We start from the raw sequence: 13142 nt of genomic DNA on the forward strand, positions 1-13142 counted from the left end.
GTCGTGACTACCATACATGGTGCTGTACTCGGGAGATCCTACGTCAAAGATTTTGACCCCACTCAAGTGTAAATGCTGTTCTGTAAAAACAGGAACTTTATGGTGCATTAAGTTAACCTCGTAAACTCACGTGAATGGCTAGGAGGTTTGTTTAATAGAGAAAGTTTTTGTCTTTTCTTTTTTTAGATATTTACTTTAAATGTTCTTTTTCTGCAGTTTTGTTAATGTATAGATGTAATAACAAATTCTAACCAGTCTCAGTCTTTAACATACCAAGCAACTTCGGCATAATTGTATATAAGTAAGGAGAAAACAGTGATAAATAGCTATAACCCATTTAAAATGAAGGCAAACAACTTAAAATATAAAGATATTATCATTTGCAGTACCTTACAAATTATTAAGTAACTCTGGCAGGAAAGAAACACATTTATCTAACTCCGATATGTTTAATTATTTTGAGCTTTTTTCGTCAGGGTTTGAGGTTTATTAACAGGGCCTGAGTTTATGGGTGTATGCTGTCCAGGAGGGCCAGCCCCTTTCCTAGCAGTGGTGGGTGTGTCTATCTCTATGTCAGGAGAACCAAGTCAGCAGTCTGTAGCTAAGTGCTGTTAGAGCCTGAGGATACACAAGCTGGCAGTTAGAAAAGAATTGTAAGTATGTTTTATGAATTATTTCTTTGCCTTCTGTTATTTTGAAGACAGCTTTTGACCATTACATGAGATTTCTGTGGAGGTACACAGCTGAGTTGAACTTGTTTATATTGTTCATAGTTCGTGTGAGTGGTGAATGAGTCATTTTTATGTTATGCGTATTACTCTCACGATCAGAAGTGAAAAGCCACAATCTAAAATAAGTTTAGGTTGAAGGCTGTGTCATTGTGACAAATATAGCCATTAATGTTGTTACGATAGCAGAGAATACTCAGTGCTGAGTGACTGGAGGCTACGCAAAACTTCAAGATTCCTGCATGGCTCTGACATAGTACAGATGTTTTGTGACGTACACTCAGAATTCTTTCACTCTCAGTATGAATGAGCAGGAACCTTTTTCCCCTCTAGTGCAGATATGCCCGCATGAAAGCAGGAAAATCCAGTTTTGCATGAATTTTTGAACAAACTGTTATGGTGGCATGCCACTTCAGAACAAATATGGTATTGCACACAAGTCTGATCAACAGTTTGATTGACTGGACATACCTTTGCTCTTGAGCCTATAAACTCATTCATTATCACATATGGTTACATGTGAGTAATACTCTTCTTACTGCTCTCTTGAACTGCCTTATATACATACTTTGGTTTTTCTTTTCCACATTGCTGTTTGTTGTATCAGTGACAAAACGCTGGTAATGTTTGTTTTTGTCTTTATATTAAAGTTATCAGACTTTGTTTCATGAACAGTGTTTCATTATAACATTTCAGGTCGATTTTTGTGGGATATTTGACTGACCTCCAAACCGAAGTCGTTTATTTAATACTGTGCAAATGTTTTGTGCCAACAAACCTTTTTTAAATAGATTACTTCCAAAGAGCCAGCCTTACTTCTGAGTGATTTTGAGCAATAGTTGTCTAAAGATCCTTTATGTTTTTATTTGGACACTGGCTGCTTTTCACTCATGTTCAGTCCAGTCTTTATACCTGACTACTTTTACAGGAATTTATTTTTTCTTTTTGTCAAGCCACTTAACAGACCTATCATTTATTCAATCAGAAACGTAACTCAAGGAATGAACCAGTCTTGTGTCTACACATAACATCTTTTTAAAGATCTCATTTTAAATCGTATCTTTGGGCACTTTGTTACTGTCGCCCTGTCACTAAACAAATCTCTTAAAAATGCCAAAGATAAAGCAATATGGTAATCACATTATTGGTGCAAAAATTTTATTTTACAACGGTCAAATAGCTATTAGTCATAAACTTGGCATATTTTGGCATGGTGTGCAAAAAAACTATCTCCAGCAGATGAACAGCATCTAGAACTCCTTTAGAAATAGGAAAAGAAATCCAGAAAATACCTGACGCAGGACCTGAGAGAAGCATCTGGCCCTCTAGTTGATACATCTCTTGTTCACTGAAGCCTCAACAGAAATGATCTCATTGGAAGGGCGGACAGGCTGAGGTATACCAAATTAAGTGAGAACTGGCAACAGAAAATCAGTGACAAGTCTGATGGAGCGATGAATCTAAAGCTTTCGGTTCAAATCATTGTGAGTGTGCAGGGAGAAACCCGAGAGAGGTACAACAGCGAGAGTCTGAAGACATCTGTAAAACAAGGTGGTGGCTCTGTCATTGTTTAGTGCTGCATTTTAGCCAGTGGTGTTGGAGATCTTGTGAACATTGATGGAATCATGGATGAATAAAAGTAACATCATATTTTGACACTGCCAAAAACCTGAATAGAAAGAAAATACAATAATACACTATCGATAGCGGATAGCCCTCCCCAGAGCCCAGACAGTATTAGTGAAGCAGTGTGGTAATCCAAAGTGAGCCAAAGTTCAAGAATATCTCTGAATGTCCCTCAAAAAAGCCTGGAGAACTATTAATGAAGACTACTTCAAGGAATTAAATCTTTTTGAGAGGTGGAGAATAAACTTAACCTGGGTGTCTATTGTGCTGTGTAGTCTGGGAGATGATTGAATAATGGGGTGGGTACAGTTTCCTCTGCGGTGGGGTTAGGTGGGCTGCCCTGGGCCCTGTGGGGCTTGGTGGCGCTGCTGCTGTGGGCCCTTGTCTGGATGGGCCTGGGCCCCCTTGCCTTGGTGGGTCCCGGAGGGCGGGGGTGCTTACTGGGGTCAGCGGGGGAGCTGGCCCCAGGGAGGGGATACTTGCCCCTCCCTTCCTTCCCTCCCCATCCCCAACTGCTCCACTACATGCCACCCACACATGCAGGGCCTTGGGGTGCAGGTGTGTCACCAGGGTGCAGGGGAGGCATCCCCCCTTTGTACCCTTCTGGCCACCAGTGCCTCAATTTTATTCCATAACTTAGACATCCACATTACTCATACTCCCATAACACATACATATAGGGCCTTGGGTTTGGGCACATTATACGGCATCCAGAGGATGGTCTGTGTATTCAACCTCACCTCTGGCATCGGTGCCCACCTCTCAATTTTAAATGCATGTAGACATTGAGGGTTCTCGGGAGGGGCCGTACTGACACCTGCTGTGCTCTGGCAGGAAGCACCATGCCCTCCCGTGTTTTAAATGCACTTTAAAACAGCACGCAGCAACACTACATATGAGCGGGCGGAGGGAGGTATGGGGTCTTCACACACCCCAGTTCTCTGTTAGCTATCGGGGCGGAGGGGCTGGGCGGAGGTGTGGGCCGTCCAATTGGGGTCTGGGATGCGGGGCCTCCTTGCTACTGCAGAGCTGGGGACAGTCTGCTTGCCTCCACCCCGGGGGGAAAAGTAACATCCCTTGGGTCTAGGTGCCGTTTCCCCCTCTGGGGGCGAGGGTACCTGGACCCGGGGTATAGAGTATGTTTGGGGAGTGTGATTGTGTGTACATGTGCATATATGTCTATCCTTACGTTGGGTGAGTGCCGAGTATTTGTATACAGTGGCTTGCAAAAGTATTCGGCCCCCTTGAACTTTTCCACATTTTGTCACATTACAGCCACAAACATGAATCAGTTTTATTGGAATTCCACGTGAAAGACCAATACAAAGTGGTGTACACGTGAGAAGTGGAACGGAAATCATACATGATTCCAAACATTTTTACAAATAAATAACTGAAAAGTGGGCGTGCGTGTAATTATTCAGCCCCTGAGTCAATACTTTGTAGAACCACCTTTGCTGCAATTACAGCTGCCAGTCTTTTAGGGTATGTCTCTACCAGCTTTGCACATCTACAGACTGAAATTCTTGCCCATTCTTCTTTGCAAAACAGCTCCAGCTCAGTCAGATTAGATGGACAGCGTTTGTGAACAGCAGTTGTCAGATCTTGCCACAGATTCCCGATTGGATTTAGACACCAGACAGGTCAGGGATAAAGTTACTGAGAAATTTAAAGCAGGCTTAGGCTACAAAAATATTTCCCAAGCCTTGAACATCCCACGGAGCACTGTTCAAGCCATCATTCAGAAATGGAAGGAGTATGGCACAACTGTAAACCTACCAAGACAAGGCCGTCCACCTAAACTCACAGGCCGAACAAGGAGAGCGCTGATCAGAAATGCAGCCAAGAGGCCCATGGTGACTCTGGACGAGCTGCAGAGATCTACAGCTCAGGTTGGGGAATCTGTCCATAGGACAACTATTAGTCGTGCACTGCACAAAGTTGGCCTTTATGGAAGAGTGGCAAGAAGAAAGCCATTGTTAACAGAAAACCATAAGAAGTCCCGTTTGCAGTTTGCCACAAGCCATGTGGGGGACACAGCAAACATGTGGAAGAAGGTGCTCTGGTCAGATGAGACCAAAATGGAACATTTTGGCCAAAATGCAAAATGCTATGTGTGGCGGAAAACTAACACTGCACATCACTCTGAACACACCATCCCCACTGTCAAATATGGTGGTGGCAGCATCATGCTCTGGGGGTGCTTCTCTTCAGCAGGGACAGGGAAGCTGGTCAGAGTTGATGGGAAGATGGATGGAGCCAAATACAGGACAATCTTGGAAGAAAACCTCTTGGAGTCTGCAAAAGACTTGAGACTGGGGCGGAGGTTCACCTTCCAGCAGGACAACGACCCTAAACATAAAGCCAGGGCAACAATGGAATGGTTTAAAACAAAACATATCCATGTGTTAGAATGGCCCAGTCAAAGTCCAGATCTAAATCCAATCCAGAATCTGTGGCAAGATCTGAAAACTGCTGTTCACAAACGCTGTCCATCTAATCTGAGCTGGAGCTGTTTTGCAAAGAAGAATGGGCAAAGATTTCAGTCTGTAGATGTGCAAAGCTGGTAGAGACATACCCTAAAAGACTGGCAGCTGTAATTGCAGCAAAAGGTGGTTCTACAAAGTATTGACTCAGGGGGCTGAATAATTACGCACACCCCACTTTGCAGTTATTTATTTGTAAAAATGTTTGGAATCATGTATGATTTTTCGTTCCACTTCTCACGTGTACACACTTTGTATTGGTCTTTCACGTGGAATTCCAATGAAATTGATTCATGTTTGTGGCTGTAATGTGACAAAATGTGGAAAAGTTCAAGGGGGCCGAATACTTTTGCAAGCCACTGTATGTGTGCATGAGGGTGAGACTGCACATTTGTGTCGGTGTGCGCCTGTTCGTCTGTGTCTATATGTCAGGTCAGGTCTTCGACTCCACCTCTCTGGGAACATCCCAGGCCCTCCAGAGTATGGAGGCCTTTCTCCCCTCATACTCGCTGCCGGTGGCTGATACCCTCGAGCGTTGGTGGTTTTTGGTATCCGTGGCTCGGTCAGGCCTCTTCTGTGGGGTGGGGGGCTCTCAGGCCTCCGGGCTGCGGCTTGGTTCACTCTTGCACAGCTGGCTGCCAGCAGAGCCCGCGGGCACGTTACTGCAACCCCCTGTGGCCTCTGCTCCGTGGTTGCTAGGTGACCCCTCGTCTGGGGCTCTCCTCAGCTCTTCCCAGGAGGGTGGCACAGTTGCCCCTCCGATGGTCCTTCTTAGACTCTCGCATTCTGGGGGCCTCTGGATGTTTGGGGGCTGGATCTCCTCCATGCCTGCTTAATGCCCTGTGGGATGGGGCTATGGCTCCACCCCCTAGCAGATCATTACATGGAGAAACCTTTTGAATACAAGAACGCTCATCCACACAAGTGTGGACACAGGTGTACACATGGGTGTTCACTGTTCACAGACACAAACTACCCCTTTCTTGGCTTCTACCTCAAAGCACATTGTGCGCTGTCGATCTTGCGTGCTACACAATAACATTTAATATTTAGTATCTAGTGTTATTTACACTTAGCTAGATCAATGCGATGGTGTTGCATTTATTATATTGCTCTCTTTTTTGGCTTGTTTTCCCTTTTTTTCTTTTTTTTTCTCTTAACAGGTGATCCGGGAGGTCTTTTCTTTTTAAGTGTCCTTTCTCACTGTCCCTCTTCCCCTCGGTTTTACTTTCCCTACCGATCTTTTTTTCTTTCTCCCTTTCCCATCCCCCAGCCATCTCTGTCCCGTCTGTAACAACTCAAAATAAAATAAAATAAATAATAACAACATAGGTCGATCACATGGTCCAATACGGCAAGGCCGTGATGATCCACTTGGCAAAGTAAATCATTGGGCGTCTTTCTTGGCCTTCTGACAGTATTTCTGATGGGTAAAGAACCAACCGGAAGAGGCAAAACAAAACAAAAAATCTTTTTGCCTTACATGAATGCCTGCACACGTTTCAGCAAACCGTTGCATCCAAAGAAATTAGGGATGGCTTAAGATATTTGCACTGCACTACATGTTACTTTTTATTAATGTGTTTACTAAAGTTGGGCAGCACCTGTGGAGCAGTGACGATCTCTGTTGCATCACAGCAAGAAGGTCCAGAGTTTGACTCCAATGTGTCTGTGGGTTCAAAACCATGCGGTTAGTGGTGTTAGGTTAACTGGTGATTGTAAATGGCCTATAAGTGTTTATGGTTGCCTGTTTCTGTGTGTAAGCTCAGCGTCAGATTGGCAACCTGTGTACCCTGCCTCTCACCCTATGGTAGCTGGGATAGGCTCCAGACAATATGGATAAGTTGAAGAGAATGGATGTTTGCTAAAGCCAACCAGTTTTTTGTATTGTACTAAAGTAGAGAAGCCTGTAAAAACATTCTTCTATTCATGTGATCTTAACATTAATCCTCCCAGTAAGGAAACACAAAAACGGTTTATACAAAGATGGAGTAAGTGTTGTTCAAATGCTAGCTACTGTTTGATCCTGCCAAGTGATACGAAACATGAGGGGAAAAAAGTGTTTGTTTGGCATCTGCTGCCATATTTAGCTATAAAATTAATTCTAATGAACAACCAAAACAATAAAGACTGAAGCCTGGTGAACTGTGCATTTCCATATCATCAGTGATACACCAGTCCATTGATGGGCATCGATGGCTCAAGCAATCAGTATGGTTATTTCCATCCATCCATTCTCCTTCAGTTATTGTTATCAGGGTTGCAGGGCCAAAGTTAATCACAAACAGGTATATGTATTATGGTATTTTGCACAAAAAGTGGACAGTCTTTGTAATGACAGTAGCTCTGGACAGTTTTAAACCAGAAGCTGTTTTCTGTGCAGTGTGTAATTGTGTAGTTTCCTTCTGATATGTCAAGCTTTGTGAAGAACAATGTTGAATGTGTGCTAATAAAACCTCTCTTTTCTTGTCAGACATACTGCTTCAAACAAATCATCACCTGTGCAAAAAGCACAGTAAAACAGGCCGCAGGTTGCTTGTATTTGCACAGGCATATAAAGACCTGATGTCAGACCCTCCTAATTGCTGCATCTGTCTGGATGAGTTTACAAGCCCTGTGTCCCTCCCCTGTGGACACGTCTTCTGCTTGGGATGCATTGGAGAATACTGGAAAATCAACGAGGCCTGCCAGTGCCCCCTTTGCAAGACTTTGTTTCCTACCAGGCCAAAGCTCAAAACAGACCAGACACTACATACTGTGAAAGCACCTCAACCTTTAAAAGCTGGAGAGGTTCCCTGTGACTCCTGCTCAGCAAAACGTCCTGCAGTCAAATCCTGCCTGATGTGCATGGCTTCCTACTGCACCACTCATCTGGAAGCACATTACCAGAATGAAGAGCTTGGGCGCCATCTACTGGTCAGTGTGGTAAAAAACCTTGAGGATTCTGTGTGCAAGCTGCATGGGAAGAAGTTGGAGAAGTTCTGCAGGAGTGACCGGGCGTACATTTGTGCTATGTGTGCACAGACAGAGCATTGGAGCCACAACATCATTTCTATTAGCCGGGAAGCCTTTAAGAAGAAGGTAAAGAAATTTCTGCTAAAGCTTTTTTAGAAAAAGTAGTTACAAATAATTTTTGTTGGCAATAATGTAATAAGTATTCTCTCATTTCAGCTTAAAAAAAGACTAAAAAACTTGACACTCAGTTGGAATCACAAGCTATCCCATAATAATCTCAGACAATTAGTGTTAAAGCTGTTTAGTAAGTTACATTACAAATTAAACAACAAAAGTAAGAATTCTCTTATATCTTGGCAGCCATTTCTTGCCTTAGCATTTCATGTTTTTCATTCCCTTTTTTGATTACTTTTGTAAATTTAGATGGGGTCCAAAAGCTGGACTCTTTTTGTAACAAAAAGGGAACTGAAGCTCTTGATGGAGTTTTGTTTTGTGTCGTCCATTAAAGGGAAAGAAACTGTCATCAGGGGGTGCACAGGATTGCAACATACTTCAGAAGAAGCTCAGGAGACCATACGACAACTTGATTTAACAAAACATGGTACAAGTGTGCCTGCAGTTTGTCAGCTCAGCTGTGCTAATGCAGCGTCTCCCCACAGGTTAATATAAAACGGAGGAGGATGAAACTTCAGCAAGAGGTTCAAGATAGACTGGGTGATGCAGAGAAAATCAAGCTCACTGTAGATCTCAGTGGACAAAGTCCAAAAGAGGAATGGCAAAAAAATAAAGAACTCGAACAGCTGGAAGAAGAAATTGTTGAGCTCCAGAGGAGAAACGCTGAGCTAGAACAGCTCTTGAAGATTGAAGACGATCTCTTATTCTTACAGGTTTGTTTCCTGGTAAACTTAACACAAACTGCAGCATTAAACACACACGCACACAAAACACAACACTAATTTCAGTGTCGTGTCTCTCTTGTCTCTGCAGAGATCTCTCCATGCTGCTTTGTGATTCAAGGAACATGCTGTTCATCAAATCTTTATTTATGTGTTTGTCAGGGGCGGATCTAGAGAAATTTTCTTAGGGTGGCAAAGAAATCAAATGGGGTGGCAAAATCAAAGCCATTTTTCCCCCCCAAACACATATGCAGGTGGTTACATATGGTTAAAACAATTCAAATGCAGTAAGTATACACGTTTTTCATATAAATATAGTCTATAGCTTAATTATTGTCTGTAGGGCACATAATTAAACACTTTAGTTACATAAAACTTGTGAGTTTTGATGTTATGTACTGTATAGGCCTGTATAATAAATAAATATGTAGCCCAATGAGTATAAAATCCAGAAAGCTACACAACATGGGGCGGTTCATTTACAAACACAAGTCTAACTTAAGTTTCACACTGTTTTTTGTTAGAAAACAATCACATTGTTACAGCTTAAATTACACAAAGTGTCAGAAATCTGCACTGTCATGAACAAAAATTTAAACCTAATTTTCCATGATTTGTTGGATTAACCCACTGAAGTCTGAAATACAACCAGCCATTTTTGACTCCTTTTGAGTTTACGTTTGTATTTCACCCTCACCTTCATTTTATCTTTTCCCCTTGCCTTGTTTGGTGTCATTCTTTTCAGCTCAACTGAATTTAGTTGGTTTTTTCACTGACATACTGCATTAGTATTACTGATCTGAAATCACACAAAGAACTTAAAATCCTAGTAGTATTTTTTTTACTGTAAAAAAAACAGACATGTTGAGTAAATTTTTATAACTTGAAATGCAAATATAATTATACATTTTGTAAACATATACAACTATTTATCTAAAAATGCAGCCAATACACCTGCTGTTTTTTTTCATTTTGCACAACCATTTAAAAATATTACTAAATCTAAAATGAGAGAACAATCAGGTGTCGCAATAAGATGTCCCACAAATGATGTGTGCCAGTAAAAAAATGTTTGTTCACCAAAAGACAGAGGAGAACAGCACAGGGATAAACCTGCAGGCCTGACAACAGCAGCTGTATCACTCCGCTGGTTTTCTACTTAGCGACAGTGTTTACGTTGCAAATGTGCCTTTGTGACATTCATTAGTGCCCTCACTGACACACAAGACAAAACAACGACTACACAACAGAAGAACTACACAAGACAACACAACACACTAAGTATACACTCCACACTAAACGTCACAAATCTCCCACATCTAAAAACTCTCTCTCTCGCGCGCGCGCGCGCTCTGTCTCGCTGCCATTACCGTCACTCCCAAAACTCTACCCTCTTCCTAAACAACCAAATCCCACGTGTTGACTTTTTTTTTTTAATTGGTCGACATGGTGCATTTTTCCACCGACAGGAAAGCGGTGGCATTTTTTCCTTTCTTTACTGTTTTCGCGCTGTCCTTAGAAAACGCTTACAACACACACACAAAAACGTGACGACAGTATTTAGAAAAAAGTGTGGCTTATATATATTATCATAACTCTGGATTTACTGGCCTGTAATTAAAATTTAAAAACTTTGAAGTCCGAACGTTAAATGTGGGCTGAAACAGAGACTCAGCGCTGCAGCATGTTGCTTTGTCAGCTTACATCAGTCATGTGATTTGGAGGTGCAGCGTGTCCGTGGACCACAGAGGGTTAATAACACTCACCTGCCTTCCATTTCCAGAGTGTAACATCCAAACACCTGTGTAAAATCCGAAATTCCCATGGTGTTGTTTAAAATGTGCTCTGGCACAATCATAAACATCGCTTGTTTATCTTACAGGGAGGAGGTCAGCGCCCTGACCCACTGGTGTCAAGACAACCATCTCACCCTCAACGTCACAAAGACAAAGGAGTTGATAGTGGACTTCCAGAGGTGCAGAGAAGTACACACCCCCATCACCATCAACGGCGCTGCTGTGGAGAGAGTGAGCAGCTTCCGCTTCCTTGGTGTACATCTGGCTGAGGATCTTACGTGGTCAGGACACATAAACAAAACAGTGAAGAAGGCGCAGCAGCGCCTCTTCTTTCTCAGGAGACTGAAAAGATTTGGCATGAGCCCCCGCATCCTCAGGACCTTCTATCGCTGTGCCATTGAGAGCATCCTCACTGGATGCATCACCACCTGGTATGGCAACAGCACCGCTTACAACCGCAAAGCTCTCCAGAGAGTAGTGCGGTGCTCTGAACGGATAATTGGAGGTGAGCTTCCTCCTCCAAGACATCTACAGGAAGCGGTGCCTGAGGAAAGCGGGAGGATCATCAAGGACTCCAGTCACCCCAGCCATAAACTGTTCAGACTACTTCCATCAGGAAGGAGGTTCTGCAGCATCCGGTCCCGTACCAGCAGACTGAGAGACAGCTTTTTCCATCAGGCCATCAGACTGCTGAACACGTCATAGACACCTCACCTTCACTACTGGAACTTCAACATTATGCACTCCATACTGTACATTAATGCCACTGTTTTGCACATGTCCAACTACCAACCTCTGTATATTTTATATATTTTATTTTATTGTTTACTCTATTTAATTTGTAAAATATGTATACACACACACACACACACGTAGAAAAACACACGTAGAAAAACATATTTAGTATACACATCCAGTAATGCATATACTCTTATATATTGTACATATATTTATTACTCTCAGATTTAGCTTTTCTTATATTTTGCTTGTTTTATGTTATTGTATTTTTGCACAACTCTGTTGCTTGTGAAGCTCGCACACAAGAATTTCACTCGCATGGTACACATACCAGTGTACCTGCACATGTGACGTGACAATAAAAGTGATTTGATTTGATTTGAAAACAAGAAGAAAGCCGGTGCCGCTATGGGCTGAACCATTTGTTAATGGTGGAGGGGGGAACACTATGCAATATATTCAGTTTTTGCATTTATATTCACTGTTGACTGTAACTACGCTCAAACTGTTAATGCTATCTTATTTTAATAAACAACACTGTCATATGCAAAACTGGGGTGGCACTTGGGGTGGCAAGGGATCATTTTAGGGTGGCACTTGCCACCCCATGCCACCCTTCTAGATCCGCCCCTACCTGTGGTGCATTGATATCCCCGTATTGGTTTTGTTTTTGGAATCTCAAAACTAATGTGAATTCAATCCCATGTGAAGTGTTTCATTGTATTGTGACAGAGGGGTTAGGGTGTGGTGTGTAGTCTGAAGGTATTTCTATAATGCATAACTATGACATCACAACAATGTGACTGGTCACTTGTAACGTTGAACCTGGACCAATGGTAATTTTGATGATCAGGAACGACACCAACATGGCGAGGTCTCCTCATGCCGCTGCAGATAAGCTAGTGTGAACAACTATGACTGACTTGGCATGAATTACCCCAGTCATGTAGTCGTCTGCATATTCATATTTTTAGCTTCCATTGAAAGTTTTGCATCAACAAATTAAACAAAGATTCTTTTCTTCCCGTCCTGTTCGGTACTTCAGACAATTATTCTGTTTGCTAAAGGCCAAGAAAGATGGCCAACAGATACAAATCTAAGAATAAGTGTGCCATGTAAAGCACAACACGTTTTACACTAAAGTTTTGCTTGCTTATGTTTTCTCCTCTTAGAACTGACCACAATAAGGCAATATAAAGGTGAGATCATAGATTTATATTTGATTTAATAAATCTTGAAAAGACAAAATAACTCAACTGTTTAAAAGAATATTTATATACATTTTTTTTTTAAACTGTCCATTTTTCCTTTCTCCATTAAGAATCGGTCACCTTTAACCCTTCCACTGCCGGTGAGGGCCTTGTGGTGAGAGAATCTGGGAAACGTCTGAAGTACTCCAGAGCAGCAAGCCTCTCGTCTGACTCTGGGAGGTTTGACTGTCCCATGGCCTTTGGGACAGAGGGCTTCACCTCTGGCCGGCACTACTGGGAAGTCCAAGTGGTCCAGACAAATGGCTGGGATGTGGGTGTTGCCAAGGAAACTGTAAACAGATCAGGAAAGGTTTTTTTGAAAAGAGAAAATGGATTCTTTGCCATAGGAAAAAGGTTTTTGGACTATAAAGTTCACTCCACACCCTACATAGTTCTCTACCTTTGCCCTAGGCCAAGGTTAATAGGAGTATATCTGGACTACGAAGAAGGCAGAGTCTCGTTTTTTGACGTGAATGAGAACTTGCATATTTACTCTTTCACAGGGGAGTCTTTCACAGAGAAACTCTTCCCATACTTTTATCTACTAGGTACATCAAAGAAATCTGAGCCTTTGGTTATCAAGGATTGACTTAATTTCTAATTCACTTCATTCAACAATCAAAATGATAAATGAATAATAAGATCAAAGTTTAGAACTCAGATGAGT

At 42.2% G+C, this 13142-nt stretch overlaps 1 protein-coding gene across 1 annotated transcript; it reads left to right on the forward strand.

Annotated features, from left to right (window-relative positions):
* The first annotated feature begins 43 nt into the window (after window positions 1-43).
* LOC116319478 (E3 ubiquitin-protein ligase TRIM47-like) lies at window positions 44-8940 on the forward strand. The gene is made up of 4 exons (XM_039609965.1): window positions 44-653; window positions 7314-7921; window positions 8455-8682; window positions 8783-8940. Exons 2-4 carry the CDS (start codon window positions 7406-7408, stop codon window positions 8804-8806), a joined length of 768 nt encoding a protein of 255 aa, XP_039465899.1. The 5' UTR covers window positions 44-653; window positions 7314-7405; the 3' UTR covers window positions 8807-8940.
* Window positions 8941-13142: the final 4202 nt, after the last annotated feature.

This window comes from Oreochromis aureus, linkage group 3, assembly GCF_013358895.1.
Source record: "Oreochromis aureus strain Israel breed Guangdong linkage group 3, ZZ_aureus, whole genome shotgun sequence".
NCBI classification, from domain to species: Eukaryota; Metazoa; Chordata; class Actinopteri; order Cichliformes; family Cichlidae; genus Oreochromis; species Oreochromis aureus.

Coding starts and splice junctions, on each gene's coding strand:
- LOC116319478 (XM_039609965.1), top strand. CDS start 7,406: ATGTCAGACCCTCCTAATTGCTGCATCTGTCTGGATGAGTTTACAAGC. Junction 7,922..8,454: donor GGGAAGCCTTTAAGAAGAAG/GTAAAGAAATTT, acceptor GTCTCCCCACAG/GTTAATATAAAACGGAGGAG. Junction 8,683..8,782: donor ACGATCTCTTATTCTTACAG/GTTTGTTTCCTG, acceptor TTGTCTCTGCAG/AGATCTCTCCATGCTGCTTT.